Source organism: Eleutherodactylus coqui, chromosome 1 (genome assembly GCF_035609145.1).
Source record: "Eleutherodactylus coqui strain aEleCoq1 chromosome 1, aEleCoq1.hap1, whole genome shotgun sequence".
Classification (NCBI taxonomy): Eukaryota; Metazoa; Chordata; class Amphibia; order Anura; family Eleutherodactylidae; genus Eleutherodactylus; species Eleutherodactylus coqui.
Window position 1 is genome coordinate 288,089,888 of NC_089837.1, and position 27,765 is coordinate 288,117,652.

At 41.8% G+C, this 27,765-nt stretch overlaps 1 protein-coding gene across 1 annotated transcript; it reads right to left on the reverse strand.

The window, feature by feature from the left end:
- Positions 1–27,765, reverse strand: OPRD1 (opioid receptor delta 1). Its single transcript, XM_066591645.1, has 3 exons — positions 27,536–27,765; positions 2,435–2,787; positions 1–533 (listed from the first exon to the last, which is right to left on the reverse strand). The coding sequence occupies exons 1-3, from the start codon at positions 27,763–27,765 to the stop codon at positions 1–3; spliced, it is 1,116 nt and encodes a 371-aa protein (XP_066447742.1).

Consider the following 27,765-nt stretch of genomic DNA (forward strand, 5'->3'; position numbering starts at 1 on the left):
TCATACCGGCTTGTCTGGTGCATGTGACTGAGCGCATGTAGACACTTGATCACGGGTGGTGTTACGGGCACGGCTGAAGCTACTCTGCTCAGAATGGGACCGGAAGGGAAGGCAAAAGTCTCTGAAACATCTCTTGAAATTTTCATCTAAGAAGGCGTAGAGAACTGGGTTCAAACTACTATTTGTGTATCCCAGGGCAATACAAAAATGCCAGCTGGCTACCACATAGGGGTTCTTCTTGTCAATTTCCACCATGGTCCACACAATGACAAATATATGGATTGGTGTCCAGCAGATAATAAAGGCAGCCACCACAACTAAAACCATACGGGTTATGCGTCGAAGGTTACGATCCTTCTCTCTTGAGCCAGACAGAAGACGTACACTACGAAGGCGGAGAATCATCAATCCATAGCATACAGTGATGACCAAGACTGGCACTACAAAAGCAAAAATGAAGACACAGATTTTGGTAACAGTGTCCCAGTACCAGTCTGGACGGGGAAACTGTAGAGTACAAACAACTGCACCAGCTGTGAAAAGTAAAGAAAACAATATTAACAATAGTGTTAATAAAGTATTTAATAGCAATCATCATATAAACAGTGCTATGAAGCTCCCTTAGGGTGATTTCACATCTGCGTCGGAGCCTCCGGATGGAGGTTCCATCACAGATCCAGCTGCAAATACTGGAATAAAAACTGCTGCATGCAGCGCTTTTCCTCCTCCTAAAAGCTGGGCAGAAGGCAGGTGGACGTTGTTCAGTTCCTTCCACAGACAGAACCATTCGGCCATGGGGATTCCCCTTCCCTGCTCCCCAGAGCAGGAAAGAGGAACCAGCAAGTAGAGGCCGAACAATGTAGCAGAGCTGTGTGTGTGACGCATGCATCTAGCAGAGCTGTGTGTGTATCACACACGCATGTAGCAGAGCTGTATGCATGACATGCATGTAACAGAGCTGGGTGTATCTTACATGCATATGTAGCAGAGCTGTGTGTGGGGTATGTGACATGCATGTAGCAGAGCTGTGTGTGACACGCGCATGTAAGGAATGATGGTGATGTCATCACAGGTCCTAAAACAGCAGCTGTGTGCTTACAACTCCAATCCCTTTAACTATATTATATCAGTAAGTGGTGCATTGTGCCACCAGAAACACTGGTACTATAATTTCCTAATAATTACTAGTAGTTAATAAACAGGCAGAGGGTCAGAACCAGGAATATACATGAACTGGGCTTTATGTCAATGGCTGTGTGAGACCAATCGCTTTGGCATCCACCCTAAGGTATGGATGCCTAATATAGCATATGTAACTGGTCATTGGCAGAGTCCGCAGCAGGAAGATTAACTGTTAGTTTACTGATGAACTGATATAGCAGAGCAGTCTGGATCACAAAATTGCAAAGTGTGCTGAATTCATGACAGCTCTACACATTGACATGCCAAAAGTCATGGGATAGCAGTATTTAAACTGATTGTGAAGTGGTGTTACCTCAGGTGACCACTTACGAATGCCCCACACTTGTATGAGTTGTGAGGTGTTATCTTGTGAGTGAGACTGAACACTGGCCATTGTGCTCATAGCGAGGCAACATGAATTATCAGATTTGAGACATGGTACCAATTGTTCCGTACAAATGTTAATGTGTGACACAGACCCCATGAAGCTATGGACCTCAATAGTCAACAAGGCACTTTGCAGGTTCCATACTATTGTGGGGTGTGTTCTCATGACATGGCGTGTGTGTCTACTGGTCCGCCTAAACACATTATTGACTAGTGCCCCACTACGTTTCACTGCCTTGTGACCATTTGCAGCCCTTCATGGACTTGATGTACCCCCAGAATGAAGAAATATTTCGGCAGGATAATGCACTCTGCAATTGGACCCAGGCTGTCCAAAAATGGCATGGCTTGGTAGTATGCCTGTCCAATCGCTGCACAGCACACAAGTGTAGCGTTTTTGTACAATAAACAATGCTTTTTTTGCTCATGAATCCGCGTATTTTACTCTACTTTTTCCTCGTTCAAATACGGCCTATGTATCTAGCCTAAGGGGTAAACATAGTCCAATATATGGCATTCCTAGTAATTGTAGCGCTAAATACTTTAGGCAAACACTGTTCCTCATATACATTTTCATATATGACTGTGAAATGTATTAGTAGTCAATTTAATATTCTGTGCTCTTTTATTTTAGTGCATCTTTAATTGTACTGTGAAAAGGTCATGCCATCGTGCCATACTTCTGCATAATGTACAAAATAGCAATAAAAAGATAGCTGCTTTTTCCACTGCATAACCCTTTATTTAGAAAAGGCCAGTGACTCACTATAATTTATGTGGTGTCTACGTCTTTGTGTCGTGAGCTCTGAAGCAGTAATTCCAGGATGGACATGTAGAGTACATACTTACTACTTCTCCCGCTTACCTTTATTTGTTTTTGTAACTGCCATAACCATAATGGGCACCCCGATAATAGATGACAAAATCCAGATGCATACATTTATAGCTTTTGCTTTAGATGGGGTTCGAAAGTCCAGAGCACGTACAGGGTGGCAGACGGCAACATAGCGGTCCACGCTCATCATAGTTAAGGTAAAAATACTGGTGAACATGTTGTAGTAGTCTATAGACAGAACAATCTTGCAGAGGATTTCACCAAATGGCCATGTCTCCATAAGGTATTTGGCACTCTGGAAAGGTAAGGTACTGGTAGCCAGAGCATCAGCCAATGCCAGATTGAAGATATAAATGTTAGTTGCTGTCTTCATTTTGGTGTATCTACAAAATATAAGCAGGTTGCCTGTGGGTATTATGTGAACTTAGCAACACTTAAAATTGAATGTAACATGGTAACACTGCAATACAAAAAAATGGACATACAGAGAAGTATCTAAGACCACATAAACCCTAGTGTATATATTTAATCATTTATAGTACTGCTATATTCCTATGTAGCAAAGGGGCATTTGGCATCCCAGAATGTGAGTCACTAGAGTTAAGCCAGTTGCACACAGGCGGATTTGAATTGCAGAATCCGCAATTGTCATCCACATGAATGATCCGCAGTATTTTGCACCCACTCAAAGAATAGAGCATTCACATATCCACTCACATGAGCAGATAGCAATTCCGATTTCTGCGAGTAGATTTTAAATGGCAGCATGTTCTGTTTTTCAGCCTGATCGACACAGTCGGCTTCCATTGAAGTCAATAGAAGCTGTCCGACTCGCGGCCAATACACAGTTGACATTACGTATGGATAGACCGCGATAACTCGTGTCATTGACTAGTAACGGCATGGGAAAAATAAAGATTTTTTTTTTAAATCTGTGAGACGCCATGGTCATCTGCAATACAGGAGAAAGCAGGTATGCGGGTTCGCCAGCTGCATTCAGAGCCGGATTCCACTGCAGGCTCCTGCATGCGGAATCCAACCCTGTCGTGTGAAGCCGGCCTCAGCAGAACTGTTTTTGTAAGAATAAATAAACTCCCCTAGAATGTACATTAGAAAAACCTATGCAGAGTAATGTAGCAAACGCTTGCCTGTAGATTGCACCACTCACAGCTACCTGCTAACTGGCAAGAGTACAGTAGTTGCCCCTGTAATGCAGATTTACAAAGAAAAAGCAAGCATTTGTTAACTGAACAGAATGAGTATTATTATGAGTACCACCATATAGGAATTGCATATTCTACGGGCTTTATACGTCCGTGTGATAAATGGTAGCTCGCAGGCTATCACTTACATTGCCTATGCATTTCCACTCACATTAGCATGTTTTAGAATTGCCTAATCCACAAGCGGAAAAACACAGCAGATGTAAGTGGTCATTCGCAGTACAAGCTCACCGCCATATGCGGCAGTACGCAGGGTCACAACTGGACCCACAGCTGTAAAACACTGTGGGACCCCACAGTATTTTCCTTTTATGGCCGTGTGAGCCCAGCCTAAGACACAGGGATCAGCAGAGGCATATTGTCTGGTGAACTTTGGCGAAGTCCACAAATCCTCACAGACAGGTATAGGTATAGATAGGGCCCCCAGGGGCTACCCACCTAGTCCTCTCCAGGATCTGGATGACTTTCTGCATTGTCAAATTTGTTTTAATTACATAAACATCGCCATAATTATCCCATAATGTTCCCAAGACTACTGATAATTCATTGTTCTTGTCTTCTTGGATTAAGCTGTCACATCCCATCCGAGCGGAGATGTATTTGGGTTGGCAGCATCTTAGAATCACACCCTATATATATATTACCCATGCTTTTCCACCAATCCATTGGATTATATCTTTATTCTGGGTAGCTCCACCTTTTTCTGTCTCACCTTAGAACATTGACTGAGGTGGAAACAGAGTATAAACAGCAGGTGGCGCTATTCTGCTATTAGTCCTGGAATATCTGGATGGAAACATTTTTTTAATAAGTGGAAATGCAAAAAATTAAGAACTATTGAGTAGAATTAATTATAAACAATATTCTTCATAGGACAACCCCTTTAAGGGTTACCAGTATATTCCTTTATAGAACAAAAAGTGCTACAAACCACATGCTGAAGAATGCATAACCAAATGCATAACATCTCTAGGCAGGCAGTTTTAGAGAGTAGCAAACTGGGCCCAGGGCCCCCACCTGATAGGAGAACCTTAAATCACCAATTTACAATGATGCCACTAACTACCCTAGATTTAAAGAAACACTGCCTACAAATGGTGAGTGGTGGTCTTGTTGTATTGGGCCTCTTTTTCTATCAAACTGGCCCTGTCTGCAAGATATAAAGTTAAAGGTAATGATATGTAAAACAACAGAATAAAAATGACCGTAGCACACAGGATTTTCCATCATCTTGCTGTGTATAGAGAATTTGTCTATTTTAATCTCTAGCCATACTGTAACCAAGGAAATCCATTAATTTGTTTTTTTCCCCTACAGTTGCCTTTTCCTCTTTCTTCAGCTATGCCATGTCTCAGTGCTCAGGAGTGTATCTAATTGCTCATCTGGTCAAGGATCTAAAAGTCACTAGTGCCAGGAGAGTTGGCATTGTAAGAATCAATAAAACCCTCTGAAAAGTTATACAGAGTAATATAGCAAACACTTGCCTGTAGACTTCTCATGCTTCTGCTGGAACACATTAATCCTACATTCATAATTCATAAGTAGTCCTGATTTCTAGGAAATACCAGACGGTAATGACTTTGTCACTGTTGCTTTGCAATATTTACAACATGGACAATGCCTTCTATTTGTTGTGAATTCAATAACATTTCCCAACATGATCTTGCTTATCTTTAGTTTATTTGTTAAAGAGGTTGTCCCATCATATGGACAACCCATTTCAGATTGGAGTTGCATCAGGCATCTAGGGCCTATTTCCTGAATTTTTCGCCTGTTGACACAGATTGCTGGGAACCACCATATTCAACTGTGTCTGCATCAACTGTGTCTGCAGATGTAGAAAGCGGGAGGGCCCTAAAAAACATCCTACAGTGCCCTATGGTGGCCCCCTGACAATAGGTAGCACCCGCCCTGAAAAGGGCCACCCATGCTGGACCCTCACACTATATAACTCTAATAAACCCTAGATTAAAGGACATAAAAATGAGAAAAAAAAAGAAAACAGGGCTTGAAATAAAGAAATAATATCAATTGTATTTTTAGATATACCATAAGGCCTCCCTCACACAGATGTTTTTTACCGCGATTTGTATGTCACTTTCAGCACCATGCTAATCACGCTAATATAACGCTCCCATTGTCTTTAATGGGACTGCTCAGACAGCCACTCGATTGCAGCGCCTTTTAGCACCGTGATTTTCGAGCGGTGTCTGTTCTATTTTTGAGCGTTTAGCACTCCTCATCAGGAAGTAAAATGTGGCACTTACCGCAACGCCTGCGTGAGGGAGGCCTAAGCTGAAAACATGCGCAGAGTAGAATCAAGCACTATTCAGCATATTCCCAATATATCATGATGGCCATGATATAAAGTAAGAACAAATTTCACATATGCCCATAATACGCTCCATATGCTAAGCTATGACACTCATACATATTCCAATTTTCAGAAACATTCTACACATATCACCAGACAATTACTTTTGCTCATCAGGGACCCAAGCTGTAGACCAAAGTCAGAGAAACTAAATACAATCACTTATACTCAAATCATAATGCTGCCTCAAGCAGATATTACTCTCTAAAAGAACAAAAATGAAATTCCCAAGTCTTCATAGATAAAGGAATTACCATGTGGTATAGATCCCCATTATCATAAGATATAGATCCACAGATCATAATACCATCTAAGATATAAGCTGCCATTAAAAAAGAGCAAGATTTAAATGCGAAAGACCTCAAAGATAAATAGATCAATAGACATCATTGCTGTAAGATGTATACAATAAAACATCCTAGAGAAATTCCAACTTTAAAGAAAAGTAAACATCGAAAAATGTATTAGAAGAAACACATATTGGGACTATTCAAGAGGAGATACACTCATGGCTCCTGGAAAATAGAGGAAAGGCGCATACAAGCACATTAGTGATCCCACAATGTGCTCGACCGAGCAAACAGTGAAATGCTCGTATAGCGTTCGTTCTCTGAGCGTAAATACCATACAGAGAATGAAGCACACGCGCTTTCACGCAGAATTCAGCACAATAGAATAAATCACATAGTCTCCAATTCAATCAGATCTCTAACACTGATCACTTCAATAAAAATAGAGGAGATGATGTCATTCAAATACATTAATTTAGATTTAGGGTTTCCTACACAGATTCCCATAAAGGATTATGACTATCAGTCAGGGGTTAATATGATGAGAACTGAAACCAAATACTATGACAGTGGTTTAGATAGAAAATGTAAGGGTTATTGTGTTTGCTAATACATGTTAGAGCTCATCAGTCAAGAGGTATGTGCATGCACCCCATGTTTTGGAGCACCATCATAATTGTAATAATCTACTCTGGTATTCTCCATTAAAACAATGTACACTCTTGTGCAAAGGAAAAGTGCACACAAGCACATCAGTAAACCCACAACACACACGTGTGAACCCACAACACACACCTGTGAGCACACAGTGAAGGGTATGTATAGCATTCGTTATCGAAACGTAAATGTGATTCAGAGAATCAAGTGTGCCCTCTTTTGTGCGTAAATTAGCACATGCCCAGTAGCATAAATCACTGATTTAATCTCCTATTCAATCAAGTCTCTAACACATATCACTTCCAAACAAATAGAGGAGACGATGCTAGTCAAATACATTAGCTTAAATTTTGCCAGTGATCCTGATTTTGCTTGTAGAGAAATAGAATTGCCAAATAGTATCGAAAAATTTAAATGTGAGTTAAGAAAGAAAACATTGTCAATTTGTAAAAGATCTCAGTGAATTCAGGCGTAGCAGGGCCTACTTGTTCTGCAATAAAATTTCCAATAAAGGTACTGAGACTGAAATATCCTCTTCAGAACCTGAATAATCAGACTCGGAACAGGGAAGAGAATCCTTAGATCTGCACTGGACTAGATATAATGGATGGGGAGGATGGGGGAATTGGAGAAATTGTGGTGGGAATTCAGGATGAGAAAGATACAATGGCAAAAAGTCTCAGGGAAAAAGAACCCCATCCTTTTCAACACCACCATCTTCCTGCTCCTCTTTGGTCTCTTCTCAATCAACAACTTTTTTAGAGGGGAGATCTCAGGAAATTCAGAGATATCTTCAAACCAACAACTAGGGGGCCTGACTATTATTAACCTTTCTAAACATCTGTCCGAGCTCGAGAGATCACTTCTAAATAAGGATTTTTCTATCATTCTCATTAATCATTTTAAGGTTTATCATTGGATCAGAGATATTCACCTCCCTGCCCAAAATCTTAAGTGGAAACATGTTTTTATCTTAATGATGAGAGACAATGTATAGGGTTGAGAGTCATTCCATCCTTCTGTTAAGTAAAAGTGCAAAAGATCCCTCCAAAGGACCTTATGGTATATGTCGTCCAAAAAGTACCAAGATGCCACCAATTAACGATGCCAATAATATAGATGTGTTTGTAAAAGTGGTCTCTAATGAATTTGAAAGGCTATCTTTTGACAGGGCCTCGTTATAAATCTAATCTTTCTTGTGGATTTGGAAAAATATAAGGATATCATAAAACCAGCCAAGAAGAGCGAAAACCTTTTAATCATGGACTCTCACCAATATCAAGTGACGTTTTAAAGGATATTGGATGACAATGAAAATTATGAAAGACTTGCTAAAGATCCTACCTCACAATATCTGGAAGAATTAAATGCTGATCTTGGTTGAAGCCTTTGAAGAACAATTAATAGATAAGGAGTTTACATTTCTTTCCCTTCAACATCCTAGAGTAGTCACCTTCCATTATCTTTCAAAAATCCACAAGAGCTTAAATCCTCTAAAATGCTGGCCTATCATGTCAGATATCGACAATTTCACTCAGAATGGTGGCATCTATGTTGATGAGATTTTGTATCCATTTGTCCTGACATTATCTTCATATATTAGAGTCTGGTACTTGAAAGGAGCATACTTATTTGCAGTATCGATGTTGCAACATTGTACAGCTCCATTCCACATGCATGTGGCATGGAGGTGGTTGATATTTTTCGAAAAAGTCACAATATCCACCATAAACAACATTACGCTCTTGGAAAAAATCTTTTACAATTCATTTTGACTCCTAACTATATTCTTTTTGATTTGCAGGTCTTCCACCAGTTCATGGGCATCATCATGGGTAGTCCAGTGGGACCCACATATGCCATCTTGCTCCTGGACTAGTGAATGGGGATGCCCTTTCACAGTTTCACTCCAGTATTATTTGCTGGGGACGTTATACTGACAATATATTGGTGATTTGATCTGGGTCTGAACACTCTTTACATATGTTTGTTGCTAGACTGAATGATAACATCAGTCTTAACTATTTCTGAGGTTCCTTTTGAGCAGCTATTTTTTTTAGATACTAGAATTAAACAAGACAAGAAAGGCCATTTTTATACCAACACATTTAAGAAACCGACAGTGGGCAACAGTTTGCTTGCCTGGAATAGTTATCACCTTCCTTCTCTTAAGCAAAGCATCTCTAAGGGCCAATTCCTAAGAATGAGGAGGAAATGTCTGTCTCTATATAACTTTAAACTTGACTTGAGAAAGTGTTTTTGGAAAAAGGTCTAGCCGAATAAAGTCTTGTCTCAGGCCTAAAATTTAGCACTTTCACAGAATAGACAAGCGGATGAGACAAATCGATCCACAAATTATTGATATACTGTATACTATACTGCAGCAGCAGAGGTGTGACAAATATTCAAAAATTTTTGGTCTATTTTGAGGAATGACACTACCACAAGAAACCTGGTAGGTAAATCACCTGATATAATCTACAGAAGGGGTAGAAACCTGGGAGACTATTATAAACAGCCATTATAAAACAGTACCCACTTTGGGTACATGGCTGGATCATAAAACCTGTGGTATTTTTCGCTGTGGGTCTGTAAAGCAAATTTATTCTTAAATCTAACAATTTCTATAGTGTGAGCACAGGGAAATTGTTGAACAAAGGGGCTCATTATGTGTGTACCTGTACATGTCTGCGGTCTTATGCAAGGAAAACACAGCAAGAATTTAGACATTGCATTCTCAAACATGTGGGAGACATTGAAAACAAAAGGAACAAAACAATCCCTAACCACATGTGGTTTACACATAGAGAAAATCCCCTCTCACTTTCATTTCAGTCTGTGGAAGTCATACAATATGATGAAAGGAGAGGGAATTGGATATTTAAATTAAAAACTACTTACAAGGATGACTTTAATGAATCTTTATCATTTGTATCATTTCTATAGCCTCTCTTGCTTCCATTGTAACCACCTCTCCATGAGGCGTATACTGTATATCTATTTCTTTTGTGTTTATTGACAGGCTCCATTTCCTTCTTCTTTTGGGGTGTCAACCCTTGACTGATTGTTAACTCTTTGCGATCCAATTTTGGATTCAGAGTTTCCTAAGGGGTTTTCTCTTTCTGCCATTATACAATGGCGTCATCTGCTGGCTAGAGCCAGTACTGCGGTATGGGACATGCTGGAGAGGCCCTCGACAACAGAGCGGCCAGTAATATACAGTAAGAATACCATGCTGGATGTCTTCTGACATTGCAGCTGTACAGCCTTCAATCAGAATGTCTTTAGACGTCAGACAGTGGATTAGAAAGGGTTAAAATCCTTTATGGGAATCTCTAGTTGACTATTATGTAAAAAAACTAAATTCAAATTATGTATTTGACCAATATCATCTCCTCTATTTGTATTGAAGTGATTTGTATTAGAGATTTGATTGAATTGGAGACTAAGTACATTATTGGGCATGTTCCAAATTATGTACGAAAGAGCGTGCACTTGGTTCTCTCTATGGCATTTACGCTCAGATAAGAACACTTTACGAGCGTTTCACTGTTTGCTCAATCGAGCACATTTTAGGGTTCACTAATGCGCTAGCATACGCCTTTCCTCTGCACGAGCGTGTGCATTGTTTATAGCTGTGTATACTTTGATAAGACATTACAACTCCAGTTGCGCCCAAAATCATGGGCTGCATGCGTGTATTTTTTTATTGATGAGTTACAGCATGTATCAGCTATCGCAATTGCCCTCATATCTGCTATTTAAACCACAGTCTTAGCACATGATGTCAGTCCTCATCTGATCCTGATCCCTATCACCACTCTGGATGGAGTTGCTTGGGGTTGATTCTAGGGTTTTCTTTTATTTGACACTTTCCCACTGTAGCTGGGGCATCCATAGGAGCCCCAGCTACAGGGGAAAACATTCCCTGTGGTGACATTAGTCACTGACCGAGATGATCAGGGTCTTCTGGGACCCTGTAGCTCTGCTGTAGCAGGGAATCCCGGTGGTCACATGACCCCCGGGTTCCCGTAGTGGAAGTTATACTTCTGCTTTCACTTTTCAGTGCACAGCGTTCACTGAGCACTGTGTACTCGGGAAAGGAGACGACAGAAAGGGTTAAAAACCCTTCCTGTCTTCTCCTCTGGGTTATCAGATGTCACTTACAGCTGACAACCTATTCTGTCTCTGATTGATTGCAGAGGCAAGAGGCTTAAATCCCCGCCATAATTTTACATACAGCTGGGTTTTAAGCCCCGGACCAGGTGCCGTAAATTTATAGTGCTTAGTCTTAAACGTGTTAATCCTCTATTTTCCAAGAGCCATGAGTGTTGCTCATCCTGAATAGTACCAATATGTGTTTTTCTAATACCTTTTTCCAACGTTTTTTTGAACTTTTCTTTAGTTATTTTTGCTAGAATTTTTCTAGGATGTTTTATTGTATATCTCACAGCAATGTTGTCTAGTGATATGTTTTTGTATGAGGTCTTCAGTATTGACATTTTTTAGGGCAGCTTATATCTATCTACACCTGTTAGGAAGGCCCAAGGTGTTCTCCAAACAGGTCAGAGACAATCTTGTGGAGCAATGTAGATCAGGCTTAGGTTATAAAAAATACCCATTTTAACACAATGAAAAGAATATGGCACAACTACAAACCTGGCAAGAGAAGGTCACCTACCAAAGCTTACAGAATGGGCAAGGAGGGCATTCAACAAAGACTCCAACAATGACTAGGAAGGAGCTCCTATTAACGACAGCATAGATGGAAGTATTTGTCCATAGGACAAGTATAAGCTATACACTTCACAGAGTGGGTCTTTATGGAAGAGTGGCCAGAAGAAGAGCCATGACTTTAAGTAAAACACTAGAACAAAGTTTGAGTTCACCAAACAACGTGTGGCAGACTCTCCAAGTACATGGAAGAAGGTTTTCTGGTCAGGTGAGACCAAGATGAGACCAAAACTAAACTATTTAGCCATCATGTGAAACGCTATATGTGGTGCAAACCCAACACTTTACATTACCCTAAGAACGCCATTCCCACAGGGAAGCATGGTGGCATGAGGAAGTTTTTTTTTGGCAAGGACTGAAAAACTGGTCAGGATTAAAGGAAGGATGATTGGCAGTAAATACAGAGTAATTCTTGTGGAAAACCTGTTTTACTCTGCCGGAGATTTGAAACTGGGATGGAAATTCACCTTCCAGCAGAATAATGATGGTAAAAATACTGCTAAAGCTACACTACAGAGCTCTAAGGGAAACATAGAAATGTCTTGGAATAGTCTAATCAAAGCCCAGGTCTAAATCCGACTGCTGTACAACAATACAACCCATCTAGCTGGAAGGAATTGGAGTAGTTTTACCTAGAAAAATTGGTAAAAGCCCGTGTCTAGATTCAGTAAGCTAATAGAGACATACCCAAAAAGACTTGCATTTGTGATTGCAACAAAATATTATGCATATTAATGTTCAGTGTTTTTTTTTGTCTTCAAAAATTGTTTGTGTCCCAGTAACAAATATTTTGCACCTTCAAAGTGGTATACATGTAGTATAAATCAAATGGTGCAAACCCCCCAAAAATCCATTTTAATTCCAGGTTGTAGTGCAACAAACAGGTAAAACATCAATGTGATGAATACTTTCACAGGGCACTATATATGATTGGGTTTCTCTGTGCAGTACTTTTACATTGCGTCATCCCTACTTTACTGTTTTATGTATATTTTCTTTTATACTTTTAATGTTCACATTATTAATGTTTGCTATAAAAATGTTTTTTTCTTCTTCATTCCAGTTTGTTGTACTTTGGCATGGTTTGGTTCTTACAACTGTGTTCACTTGTACCTTATTTATGAATTAGCATATATTTATTATGGCTATTTTTTAGGGTGGGGAGATAGAAATGAGTTACTGTTTTGTGCATCCATGATAATTTCATGGTTGTGCATTGATATTTGACTCACTTTTTGAACACCTTATTAGGCTGTATTTACATAGGCAAGTGTGATATTGGTCTGAGAAACTCAGGCCAATAGCATACTTGCAAATCTGAAATTTTCCCTATGGTTGCAATGTGTTCTGCAAGAAAAATGCATTGCTGAACATGGGATTTTCACCTGCGTGAAAAGTAATAATTGCATCATACTTGCAAGAAAATTGCATCTGCATATGAGTGCAATGGGACTTCTTTCTACTGTGGTAGGGAATATTGGCGATATTGTCCAAAAAATAGAACATGCTGCAATTTTTCTATCTCACAGCATTGCTGCTATAGAAAAATCACCCATGTAAATAGACCTGTTGCAAATAATGGGTTCTATTTTCATGCGAGTTTTGTGTGCGTTGCAACACACAAAACACGTGTGATAAAATTGGCTGTGCAAATACGGCCTTAAAGAGGTTTTCCAAGGAAATACTATTGATGACCTATCATCAGGGTAGCTCATCAGTAGTTGATCGGCTGGAGTCCGTCGCTCAGGACCCTGACCGATCAGCTGAGTGGGTGCCTGCTGTCAGCACCTCAATAACACAGAGGTCGGAGTGGAAGCATCCACGCCAACTCCTGTGTAGTGACAGCGCTTGTAACTGCAGGCACGGCTCCTATTGATTTAAATGATTTCAATGAGAACCGTGCCTGCAGTTAAAAGCTGCGACCTCTATGTATTTGCGACGCTGACAGCATGCGCCCGCTCACCTATTTGGTTGGGGTCCTGAATGACGGGTAGTGACCTATCATCAGGGTAGTTCATTAATAGTTGATCGGCTGGGATCCGTCATTCAGGACCCCAACCGATCAACTATTAATGAACTACCCTGATGATAGATCATCAATAGTAATTCCCTGGAAAACCCATTTAAGGGTAGTTACTGCAGGAGGACCATGGTTTCCTGGTTTGAGCAGTCTTGAAGTTATATATTAAATAAAGTTTGTTGCTAAACGTTATCATTTTTTTTAGGTATGCACATTTTCAATGTGTTTTTGTTCATTTTAATGTATACATTACATTTCTACACAAGCTGTAGTATAAAGACTGTCTCTTCTGGACTAGTTTTTGCCAGAGCTGAACAATCCAACAAGGGTGTCAGTTTCTGTGGGTCAGGACTGGATTATAATTCATATAGAAGGAATTGGTGCACTATTCTCAGTTGGATACTTATAAACATGTAATGTAGCTTCATACTGATACTGATAGAAGTGCTGATAGAAAAATACTGTATTGTGCTTGGCCATCTCAAGAATCCCTGGAGTGCTGCTCTGTTTGACATTTATACTGGCTGATCAGAATCTTGTGCCTACGGGCTCCAGAGACGTAAATGCAGTATTGGTTCTAGCATATGATTTTGACTATAGCAGCTAAAGGGAAGCAGTGAGCTACTGTAGACAGTGGTGAGTAAGGGCCCAGCGAAATGTGACGGATCTATACTAATATACAAACAGTATACAGCGATGTGAAAATGGTATATGCTTGGGGAAGGCAAACAGGCTGCACTGGATTGGTTTATATGCGGAAAAATAGGCAGTTCAAGCTAATCATTGCTATGATTTAGCATTATATATGACAACTGTGCATAAATTTGGCTGTAAATGACACTATTATAAAGGCATTATTATTATCTGGGCACCATAATGCGCTAGTATGCCGCCATTACAGGATGCTAATATAAATACATTATGGAGCTTTTGCCACTTAGCACACTATTATGCAAGTAATTTAAAGTCGCTTGCTGTCTTGGATCTTAGACCATTGTCAGTCTGCCTCTTGGATGTGAGAAATATGTTGCCATGATGAAGAATTAAAAGGCCTAAACTATTGCTCAATCATACCTACCCCTCTTCCCCACCCAGTCAGTTCTATGTAGTATATTTTTACATTCTGTATATATGTATATGCTATATTTAGTGAGTGTATATATGTATGTTTCCATGCAGTGGTGAGACAGACTCTTGGTGTGTAAAAAAGAAAAATCAAGATTCACCCCCATATGGTTAACTACATTGTTCCAAAAAAGTGACAACTGAGGCCCCCCCCCCATAATCTTGAGCACCACAATGCCCTTATAGCAATGTCACCCACAGTGCCTACATAACAGTGACAACCACAGGACTTCCAATAGATAGAGAGGGATGTACCAGCTGCAGTGTAGGCAGGACTAGCCATGATTGTGTTGGAGGGATTTTTAAATCATTGTATTTTTATTGGAACAAGCAGATGTAAATATATTCATTGCATCACATAGATATCTTTCGAAGGCATATATGATTTTGACTAGTAAGGTAGTATAGGGCCTAAGTGTCACCTAGCTGGGGGGAAGGAGTTAAGCTTTATTTGAGGAGAGGAAGAGTAGAGCTAGTAAATTAAAGGAGAAGGAATAGGTGGGATACCTGACATTCTACGCTCACGCCAGGATCAGTAAACAGCATCGGAGCAGTTCCTTACCTCACCAGCACAAGATGGATCCAGCTGTTCTGCTTTTCTCTTTCCATGAAGCTGCCCAGCTCAGTCGAGCGGCCTGGCTTCAAGAGCAACTTCAACTAGCCCTTCCAGGGCAAGTCAGGGATACCCAACCACCTTGATGGTGCTGGTGGTCACCAGAGCAGCTGAGCCCAGATTGCTCCTGCCCCTCCCACTATGTTAACAGCCACAATTGCGACCCTTCAGTTCCCTCCATCATGTAGCATGGGACAAAAGGTTTCAATAACGACTTATGGAACACCTTGTGAACCCTCCATGTAGCTGGCAACCCCAGTTCGTAGGCGAGCGGGTTCACCACCCGCGTGATGACAAACGGACCCACGTAACGTGGCGCCAGCTTCAGGGATGGAACCCTTAATTTAAGATTTTTAGAAGACAGGTATACTTTCTGTCCAACCTTATAAGGTTCAGATACAGACAGACTCTTAGCACTATGCAACTGCATACGAGTCCCCGCTGCTTCCAAGTTTTTCTGTACCTCTTTCCATACTCCCCGAAGCGTATCTGTGGCGACATCAGCTGCAGGACAGACCGAGGGAGTAGGGATTGCTGTAAGGAAGCGAGGATGCTGACCGTATACACAGAAAAATGGAGATACCCCAGTGGAAGAACAAGGGCGGTTGTTTAGTGCAAACTCTGCCAATGGCAGGAGCTCTGCCCACTGATGAGCCTTTTCGCTAGCAAACAACCGTAAATATTGCACTAAATCTTGGTTCTTCCAGTCAGTCTGACCATTAGTTTGCGGGTGGAATGCTGAAGAGAAGGATTGCGACGTTCCCAAGTTTCTGCAGAAGGCACGCCAAAACTGCGACACAAACTGAACCCCGCTTTCAGATACAATATTTTGGGGGACCCCATGTAGGCGAATTATTTCTTTTACAAAAATCTTGGCAAATTCTTTTGCCGACGGTAGCTTCTTTAACGCCACAAAATGTGCCATCTTTGAGAGCCAGTCGACCACCACTAAGATAGGGGTGCACTTCTGGGATTCTGGTAGATCAGTGATGAAATCTACCGATAAGTGCGACCATGGACTGGTAGGGACTGGTAGCGGTCTCAGGGGACCCTCCGGAGGATGCCGCTGACTCTTATTGCGAGCACAGACCGAGCATCCCCTAACAAAGTTGCGGATCTCCTGAAACATGCCTGGCCACCAGAAATGTCTGGAACAAAGATCCAGGGTCCCCTGAAACCCTGGATGCCCTGCGAGAACCGACGAGTGAGATTCATCCATGACTCTACGACGTAGGGTCTCTGGCACAAACCATCTGCCCTCCGGCACCCCCGAAGGAGCATCCTGCTGAGCATCCTGTAGTTGAGGGACGACGTTAGACTCTACAGCTGCTACCACCATGCCAGGGGCTAAGATATTCTCGGGGGTCATAGTCTTACTATCCGGCACCCCGAAACTCCGTGACAGGGCGTCCGTTTTCACGTTCTTCTCTCCTGGGATGTATGTCACAACGAAATTAAACCTGGCAAAGAACAACGCCCACCTGGCTTGACGAGCTGTTAGTCTTTTAGCATTGGCGAGATATACCAGATCCTTGTGATCAGTATACACGGTAATTGGGTGTCTAGCACCCTCAAGATGGTGTCGCCACTCTTCCAGAGCCCATTTGATAGCCAATAATTCACGGTTACCCACGTCGTAGTTGCGTTCTGCTGAATTAAACTTCCGCGAAAAGAACGCGCATGGGCTATACCCAGATCTCCCACTGACTTCCTGCGACAATACTGCTCCTGTCCCCACTTCAGATGCATCTACCTCAATAAAAAGGGTAGTCGTGCGTCCGGCTGTATTAGCAGCGGGGCAGTCGTGAATGCCCTCTTTAGATGACTAAAGGCCTCAAGGGCTGCAGCTGACCATTTTACCAAGTCGGCCCCCTTCTTAGTCAGGTCGGTCAGGGGTTGAGCAATAACCGAGTAATTCCTAAGGAATTTGCGGTAAAAATTTGCGAAACCTAAGAACCGCTGGAGAGCCTTGAGGTTGTCTGGTCTGACCCATTGGGAGATTGCTGCTACTTTATCAGACTCCATCTGAATCTCCGTGGGTGAAATTACATAACCAAGGAAGGATACTTGTTTAGAACCAAATGTGCATTTCTCTAACTTGACAAAAAGTTGATACTCGCGCAACCGGGTCAGGACCAACCTCAGGTGCCGCACGTGTGAATCCCAGTCTGGCGAGTACACCAGAATGTCATCAAGATAGATGACCAAAAATACCCCCAGGAAGTCGTGAAAGACCGCGTTCATAAAACCCTGAAACACAGCGGGGGTGTTACAGAGTCCGAAGGGCATGACCAGACATTCAAAATGTCCTAACGGGGTGTTGAATGCCGTCTTCCATTCATCTCCCTCTCTAATGCGAATTAAATTGTAAGCCCCCCCGCAAGTCCAGTTTGGAGAACCAGTAGGCCCCTACCACCTGATTCAACAAGTCAGGAATTAGGGGCAAGGAGCACTGGTTCTTCACTGTGATTTTATTCAAGGCCCGATAATCCACACAAGGTCTTAGTGTCCCATCCTTCTTCTCTACAAAGAAGAGACCTGCCCCGGCAGGGGACCTGGACGGCCGGATATGTCGGTTGGCCAGAGCCTCCGAGATATAGGACTTGAGGGCCTCATGCTCACGGCCTGACAAATTGAAAATGGCTCCTCTTTGTACTCCATAAATATTCCACTACCCTCACTGGGTCTTGCTCCACCCTCCTTTTTCATTTCTTTTACTCCCCTTAGGGATGGGACTGTCGGGAATCAGATCAATACCACAGTCCCACTCCCTATGAGGAGGCAGAGCCTCAGACAGTTTTTTTTGGAGAATACATCCTGAAAGTCTGACAAATACTCCGGAATGAGCACAGTATCTGCAGAGCACACAGCTATAGTAGACAGGTGACTATGACAGGATGATCCCCACTGAGTCAATTCCCGGGTGGACCAATCAAACTGGGGATTGTGCAGTGCCAACCAGGGCATACCAAGCACCACATCAACCGACATTTTTTCCATAACCAGGAAAGACAGTTCTTCTGAGTGGAGAATCAGGTCCTGGGGTCCTCCATCGTACCAGGCCTGTAGAGAGAGGGGTAGCATCAATACTGGTAAAATGAATTGGCGTCTTCAGCGCCACAAATTCAGCCATCAGGGATCGGACAAAACACAGACTTATCAAGTTAGCGGCAGCTCTGGAATCAATAAACGCCTGTCCTGATCGGGAAAAATCCCGGAATCTGACCTGACACGGTACCAAAAGCTTAGGAAGTACCTGAAGTCCTAGGCGATCCTCCCTACAATCTCCTAGGACTTGGAGTTTTCCGGCAGTTCCGGCTGCGAGCGTTGAGACCTCAGTGGGCAGGTTATCACCCGATGTCCAGCTTTCCTGCAGTAGAGGCAGAGACGATGCAACAATCGGATCCGGCGTCGCTCTTTGGGGTCCAGCGGATCCACCTCCATCGGCTCGGGAACAGAGACGGGTAAGGAAGAAGCGGGACCAGGGCAAACGACCTCCCTGACTCTGCGGGCCTGCCTGTCTTGCTTCCTAGCCCTGAGCCTCCTATCTGCCTTCACCGCTAGCTCCATAGCTTCCCTTAAAGACGCGGGAACGGGATGGGAAATTAACAGGTCTTTAACTGCGTCCGAGAGGCCCTGCAGAAAAACGTCTTTCAGAGCGCTATCGTTCCATGCCGTATCCCCCACATAGCGTCTGAAGTTGGAGCAATAATCCTCCACACAAAACGACCCCTGATGCAGTGCCAACAGCCGCGAAACCGCCAACCCCGCTCGGTCTGGTTCATCGAAGATACCCCCGAGTTCCTGGAAAAAGGAGTCGGGGATGGAAAAAGCCCCGCAGCAGGGACATTATAAGCCCGACCCTCTGGGCTTCCGACCCGGAAGAACGGGGGCGCATCCGAAAAAATACGCGACACGCCTGTTGGAAAACAAAAAATTTGTTCCTCTCCCCAGAGAACACCTCGGGAAGAGGGCACTTTGTTTCTGGGCTGGTTGAGGCGTCCGGACCCTGCGACGAACCCCGCTGCTCCTGGGCTGCCATACGGGTGGATAAATCCTGGACCACCGGCACCAGGGCTTGCAGCTGGTTCGCAAGGGCGCTGATCGCCTCCATGAAAACGGTTTAAATGGCCAGTCATTATGTTACGGCACTCTGCCCCCCCGAGCGCCAGGTGGGGTGCCCTGATCTTGCCGCACCCCACTGTCCCTGCCTACTTGCCTCGGCCCTGGCTAACCCCAGGCGGACAACTGGACGGCGGTCCCTGCACTGGCTAGGGACCTGGCAACTGACAAGATGTGACTAACTGATGGGGGGAACAGAGTGCCGACAGAGAAGGCAGATGGAAATGACCAACAGAACATACAGAGAAAGCAAAGCTGGAAATGGAAGCTGACAGGCAAACTAGAGGCTGAACTGAGACTTAGCTGCAGACAGGACCGACTAGATGCTAGCAGAACCAATAACTGGCAGTGAGCTCAGGTCACTGCCAGCCTTATAACTGCAAGCCTCTGCCCAGGGGCGGAGAATGGGAGGAGCCGACTCTCCCACTGCTGCATAAGAAAGGTGGATGAGTGCGGGCGGCATCCTACGGGCGGACACGCCCACGCCGCCGCACACTGGCTGCCCCACGCCAGCGGGAGAGCCCCGACTCCAGAGTTCCAGGACGCCGGAGCCGACACCGGAGCGGCGCGCGCCGACCGCGGGACCCTGCGCCGCCCTGCATGGTAACAGGTAAGTAGCAAAATTATTGGAGTAGGGCTTCATATTTGGTTTTAAAAAAACCTTTTAGACCCCACAACTTTAAGTCAGTTTTGCTGCACCCTGAGGTTCTGGCCTATAAACTAAGGAAAGACTTGGCCCTGTGTTACGTGGCTGAAGTTTTTGCGAATCTGACATGGGCCCACCTGTGGGTCTCTTCCGTGCGCTTGGTCCATGAGTAGTTTAGATTGATCTACCACCTGTCTGACTCTGCTGGGCAGTCACTGAATAATGGTATCGGTGAGGAGTTATGCTCATTTGGTAAAGCAGTAGGTTGGGGGTACTAGTTGGTGCCTGGGGCCCTCATGGCTAAGAAAGACATCAGGCTTGTTTTTCAACTGTTACCAGTTTCCCTCTTGTTGGGATGGCACTACCATGTTGATTGCTGCCTGTCAATGGGATGCCTGTACTTTGAGTGCTTTAGCAGGTTTCTGGAGTGGATGGGGAAGAAGGAGCCTGGAAGGCAGTCAGTATGGTAATTAGTTTTATCAGGATTTAAATTGACTCTGTAGCTATGGAATGCAGATTGCACTTGAATGAGCTTTAGGATATTAAAGAATATGTGCTTGTGGTATCCAAGGTCAGAAAACTGCAATTACATTAGTTGCAGTCCCTTATAGGCCAGCTGAATTTTGCTTGTCACATGCCAATGATTACAGGCCCTCTTCACTTTAGCAAAATCATTGCCAAACTCGGAATTTTTGGACCCAGTTGCAAGATTGTGTGGACAGTCCGGATGTTGAACATTTCACAGATGCAGCATGTCTTTTTGGCATATTTCTAGGTGCAATGAATGGCAGATGAGTGGCCAAATGAATGAATCAAGGCTAGTTTTGTCATGAAAGTGTCTGCTGGAACTTTTTTCCATTTTGGCAGTGATTGAAGAGTAGATGCATCAATTTCAAAATAGAAGATTTTGTTTTGTAATAAAGCAGTATGTCAGTAGATCAGGCTGTCAACAATTTCTGCCAGTTGTGAATTTAGAGTGGTTTTTGGTTTTGAAGTGTCTGGAACTGAATGCTCGGATTGATCCTTGTCATGTACCTGGTGTCTTGAATGATATTGCTGACTCCTTATCTCACTTCCAGTGGGAAAGTTTTTGCATGATGCCAACGGAAGCAGAATGACTAAAGGCCTATTTGCACTTAATGATTATTGCTCAAAATTCGTTCAAAGGACCGCAAGTGAGCGATAATCATTACATGTAAATGTGAGCATCGTGTACTCTTCATTTGAACGGTATTTTAAGGTGAACTTAAAATCCAATCTTCAGACATTGAGAGATAAAGTGTTTCTCAATACACTACATGTTGTTATCTCCATGGGAGCCGGCAGATAACATTGTAATTTGCAGACAACCGCAAGCAGAACAATGCAGCTGGGCTCTGCAAACAGCACCTGGAGGCCCTTTTACATGCAAATGAAGATGATAAAGTGTTAGAGGTCATCAACTCTTTGTACAAATAGATCGCAAAATCTTCCAATCTTTTAGTCGTTTGAAAGATTATCTTTGAGTGTAAATAGGCTTTTAGGCATCTCTAGGATCCAGCCTCTGATAGAGAGAATTGGTGTAGCGCTCACTCAGTGGAGCCATGTGGACTGCCTATGAAGTGGTATGGTATGAATGGTTCTTGCTTTGCCAGGATGTAGGTCAGTACTGTCTGAAGGAAGATGTATTACCATTATTTTTACTGGGGACGTGTTCTCTAGTGGTGTTTCCAGTGTGAGTGTTAGCAAAAAAGTTGTGGATTTGACTGCTTTAATATGCAAGGGCGCAAAATCTTCCGAAGGAATTTTTGGTTGGGCAGGCATTCAAAAGGTTTAAACGGTCTAGGCAGGTAAGGACAAAAAGTGTTCAGTATCTTTTGGTTGTTGAAAAATTTTATGGCAGATTTGGCTGGTATTTGTAAGGATAAGTATAAATGTACTTTATTTTGGGTTGCATTCTCACTGGCCTTTTTGGGGGGGCAGTTAGTATTAGTGACCTGGTTAGTAAGACAGGACATTTAAGATGGCCAACAGGGAGTGCAATAAATTTGGCAGCTTTGTTCTTCTTCCCCAAGCCTTCCTGGTGTGATGGGGCATTATCTTGGCACTGCCTGAATAAAGCCTTCCAGGACCTTGTTTTGTGCATCTTTAAAATGTTATTGAGTTAATTATCTTAATGTTACATATGTAATGTTAAAAAATAGGCAGATCTAACCATTATTTCCCACTGGCAAGCAGCATTGGTGTGTTATTTCAGGCTGAGTGTAATTTGGAAGGGTTATGGAAATACATTTTTACTTGGTAATTATAGCCAAAACTGGCTTCTCAATACCCAAATATGAGTAACAGACACAGTGCACTCTGACAATGACCATCACAGTGCCTGCATGTATGAAGGAGTCACAGCCACAGTGCCCATATCTCAGTCCTGGCCACAGTGGCCCAGAGCAGATAGGTATTTGAATATATCCTGTAAATGCTGTATTCTGTGTGTAAATGCTTATATGCATGAAGTATGTATATATGTGTGTGTACTATATGTTGTATTTGTACGAATATGAATACATGTGGGGAACTTCAGTGTGGAAATTTTGAGGTGGAAGAGGCTACCACATTTTTCCAGTGCACAAAGTTCATTTAATTCAGCTTTGCATATAATGAATGAAATATTTCTAAATTGCTGCACTTGGAGAGAGGACCAGCTTCTATAAAGTTTTGAAAATACTTCTTGGACCTACCAAAGTATTTATACAAAAGCAAATACATAATAAAGCTCATTGCAACCGGATAATGAAATGACCCTGCTGACTCAATTACACACAACACATACTAAAAAGAAAGATGTATCAAAGAAGAAATCAGTATTGTACACTTTCTTGTGGTCAGTGTGAAAGTGTAATATGGCAATATTATAAAACTCATTCAAAACATATAATGTGTAATTTTCAGATAGCACATTTCCCTTTAACCCTTTAACACAATCCAATATGTATCCTGGTTTTCTTAGGGGGCTTACTCTTTTTCTGCCGTTAACAATGGCGGTATCTACTGGCTAAAGCCAGTACTGCATGAGGTGACACGTTGGATAGGCTCCAACAGAAGAGAGGCTGGCAATATATAGTAAGAGTACCCCGACGGACGTCTTCAAACATCGGAGCTTTACAGTCTTAAATCATAATGTCTTCAGAGGTCAGACAGTGGATTGGAAAGGGTTAAAAGAAAAGGCATAACTGAAAGTTTCACTCAGCCAGTACAATACAGCAGTGAAGAAAAAAAGATGCTGCGTGTCATTCAGAACAATTTAATAGAAAGGAAAGAAGCAGTAATAGACTTGGATACCACCAGTCAATTCCTAACAATGTATCGTGAGCTACAGTCACACTTATTGGATTCATCAAAAGATTTTCCTATTTTCCTCCTGATCTGATTACATTTTTATTGATGCACAATATACAGCTTTCATAGAGAGCCATGATATGGAAGTATGAATTAAGCCTCAGATATGTTGGTCCTATAAGAGTCTCTGGGTGTTCTAGACCTGCTTGTTTGAGTCTGTTTCTTGAAGATCTTTGATCAAGAAAGTGCTGTAATGTAAAATAAAAAACTGCTCAAATTCTAGATATGTTTAAAACATTGAACATTCAAGGCTTCATTCATACTTTGTTAGCAAGGAGGCCAAATGCGTCATTGTGAGATGAGGCGGAAACAAAAAATATGTAGAGGTTGAGTGAATCTGTACAGCAAGGGCAACAGGAATTGTTGCACTGAAGAAAGAGTGGTACTGCATAGCAAAGCTGGAGAAAAGCCAGTGAGATGATCAAGCAACTAAGAAACTTAAGAAGCCATTGCTGGGTTGGTGTGGGTTGTAGAGGTGCTAACCCAGAGTTGGAGCAACCAGTGGTTAGTGAGAGATTGACTTCTCTAAGGCCATCTGGTGGCCTGTCAACTGAAGTTCAGTGAGTCGATCGGTGGGCAAAAATGGACAGTGATATCAAAATGTGTTATTGGAAGACAAGTGTTATTAGTTACCTCTAATAACACTGGCGTGTTCCGGCCCATGTGACCTTGCTGCTGAACCCACATGATCCCCTGCTCAGCATCTCCTTCTGCTGCTAATGCAACCCACCCTTCTCCATCATCGGTGACGGGTAATACACTAGTACAATACAGTACTGTACAACTGCACTCAAATGTAACAGCATAGAGAACACAGTGATAACACTGAGGACAGATGATGTACTGTGGTACAGCAGATGTCACCTGGAGTCCTATGTAACAGCACAGAGAACACAGTGATAACGCCGAGGACAGATGATGTACTGTAATACAGCAGATGTCACCTGCAGTCCTATGTAAGACCACAGAGAACACAGTGATAATGCTGAGGAAGGATGATCCAGTAGATGTGACCTGCAGTCCAATGTAGCACCACAGATAACACACAGTAACATGTTCAATAACATGTCAAATGTTCATTTATTCTTTACAGTAGTCTTTGATATTCATTTATTATTGTTATTGCTTTTGGTATTAAAGACCATATTTATTCTCCATTAAATGTGGTTTGGTGTGTATTTTGGAATGTTTAGAACGAATAAATTGGATTTACATTGATTCCTATGGAAATAATTACCTCTAGCAGCAACGGTTTCAGGTAAAGCCAATTGCTTTCGGACAGCTTACCAATCTTAGTAGAGGTTTAACTGCATTTTGCAGTATGTGAATTGTGGGTTTACAGTCACGGGTAGTCGGGTATTCATAAAATGTAGTAGTGTAGCAGCTATGAAGACTTATGTAGGCACAGAGCAGAATCCATACTAAGTGACTGGTACAAACCCACAAGTGGTATAGGCAGAGCTGAATGTGGCAGGGAGTAGCCTCCCCAAAGACCTGGCATAGCAGAACAGGTGAATACCTGTCACTTTGGTGCAACTTGAAACTGTAAGGTCTCTGATCCTGGTGTTAAAGACCACTCACGATGGATTGTGCCACTGTAGCAAAAAATAAAGTTAATTATTGAACAGCAATGGTCTGGGTTATTTCAAAATAATTAAAAGCTCTGGTATGTGCTACGGAAGTTTGTTCTACTTTTTAATTAACATTTGTCCAGTGTATGACATTCACTGGCAGATGTTCGTAACACTGTATGAGAATGAGAAGTAATTCAGCCTAATACTGGGATGAGAAGTTCTGCAACACAGGAGATAACACTATGAGGGTGCAAGCAGTCTTATAGGCCATGCAATGTTCTCTGGGAAAAATCTATCCAAATGAGTATACCTCAACAGCACTACTGATTGGAAGGTAGGTAGTAAAATAATAATAAGCAAAGTCATTTACACATAGCCCTAGCAATCACAGCAATTGTTTTGGGCAGTTCCAGTACAATTAATCTTTGCAAATTTTTATTAACTGTTCCATTATATCTGGTACTGGCGCTTAGAATAATTAAGGACATCAAAACAACAAAAAACACTTCAAGAAGACCGCTAGTTTGGTTATTTAATCAAGTGATGAAGATGAGAGGAATATACATATTAGTAAGGAACCCATGCTGGTAATAGCCAACTCATTATGTTCCTGCAATGATGGACAAATCTTTCAGCTAAAGAAGATATGCTATTAGTACAAGTCTTGTTTGATTGTTTTTAATATAACGGCTTCACCAATTAATTTAATTTCTGTGACTCATTCTAGTTCGTCAATGTAATTATATGTCTTCATTTCAACCTACACCTCTTCTTATGAATTGTTATAGCTCCTCATTGAATCTATTACTAAACCAGTAGCCCATCACAAGCTCACTGTAAGTAATTTTCGCCTAAATGCTATGTATTTAACTTTTAATTATTATGACATTACCAAAAAGGTTCATCAATTACAAGTCAATTACATTTCCCCAGGGTATTCTGGGTAGAAGAAATCACGGCAGTATGTATATGTATGATCATAAATCAATCAAGAACTGAGGTTTGAGTCAAAGTAGACAATAATGCCCGCTGCTATCCTTTAGAAGAGACTCAATGCCAAATAAGGGGTACAAGTTTAGTTGGAGTCTTATGGAGCCACAAGCCTCAGCTCACAAGTGTGGTTACGTATATGACAACAGTATAAACAGTAAGAAATTCATACCTACTTCTATCCATGAAACTTGAAAATATTCATAAATACCTCAACATATTTTATGCTTCTAGACAATCTAGTCTCTATAGTATAGTCAGTAAGATGTAATTTACAAGTGACAGTGCATGATTTCTTAGTTTACAGATGTGATAAAATGACTGACATAATATATCTGCATGTGAGTGTCTACCATCAGAGTTAAAGCGGTGGATAAAATTCAATCTTGGGAATTTGCCCTTAAGGCATATTCCATTAAGAACTCCTACTGTACACAAAAGAATTAGAAAATTACTTGTAGACTATTGAAGAACTCTAAGTATGAAGAAATAAAGCAACCAGAGGAGTGCAATCAGCCAACTGTTTCACAGTTATATAGGATTAATAGAAGATGATAAATGGAGAGGCAAATGTAGGTTAGAAAACACATATTTGGAGAAATAGAAAGAAAATTAAAGGATAAATTTGGAGCAGTTATAGGATGTTATATCTATATTAACTATCAAATCTGTTTGATTTTGTAGTATGTTACTGTTATATTAGAAACTTTTGTGCTTTGATACTTGTACGTTTATATTCCTATCACTTTGTTTAGCAACAAGAACAGTATGTTTCTATATAAATAATTAGCAAATATAGGGTGTCCATAGAGAAATGTACAGGTGTGATGGGATGTGACTGAGCTTTACCACATTATGTATATATATATATATATATATATATATATATATATATATATATATATATATATATAAAATATATATATATTAGTCAAATGTATATGTTCTGCTGTGCACTAATTTATAGAGGCATTCTATGTCAATTTTTGTTATTGCTCCTGAAACTCCAGAATAATTAAAATGCTGATGTCCTTAGGCAAAATCTTGCTGGTTTTACTAACATGTCCTGACCATACAGTGAATTAACATTTCTGGCAAACTGCAATATTAATATGATATAAAAAGTCCAGACAGTGACTATTTAGCTCTCCTCTATATGAACAGACATTGACAGCCTTGCAGATAATCTTAACTGTTCCTATCGTTACACAGAAATTCTGATTACATTTCCTACAAACATATCAGGTTTTTTCACATGGCACAACCAACCTTACAAATGTTTCTTCTACGTATTGCATGCCTCTACCTGCCACATCCAGGCAATATCACAAGCAGCTCTAATCATATTAATAGAAGAGATTGATGTCAAATCTGAACACATCCCATACCTCACAATCCCGTACATGACCAGAACGTTCCCAAGTAGCCCCACAACGCAGACCACAGAATATAGCGCAGTGATAGCCACAGCCATTATGATTGAAGCATGGTTTCTGGAGCCCCCCTGGCCTGGGACACTGAAGGTGATGTTGGGTAGGGCAGAAGAAGAGAGGTTCTGTGTAGCATTATAGTAGAGGATATCTGAGTTTAGCCTGGAAGTGGACAGCTCTAGCTCCAT

What these genes read in the sequence shown, in the direction of transcription:
- OPRD1 (XM_066591645.1), bottom strand. Translation starts at nt 27,765, where the DNA reads ATGGAGCTAGAGCTGTCCACTTCCAGGCTAAACTCAGATATCCTCTAC. An exon ending in GTCATGTACGGGATTGTGAG is followed by an intron (nt 2,788 to 27,535) that starts GTATGGGATGTG and finishes TATATTTTGTAG; the next exon opens with ATACACCAAAATGAAGACAG. An exon ending in AGTTACAAAAACAAATAAAG is followed by an intron (nt 534 to 2,434) that starts GTAAGCGGGAGA and finishes TACTTTTCACAG; the next exon opens with CTGGTGCAGTTGTTTGTACT.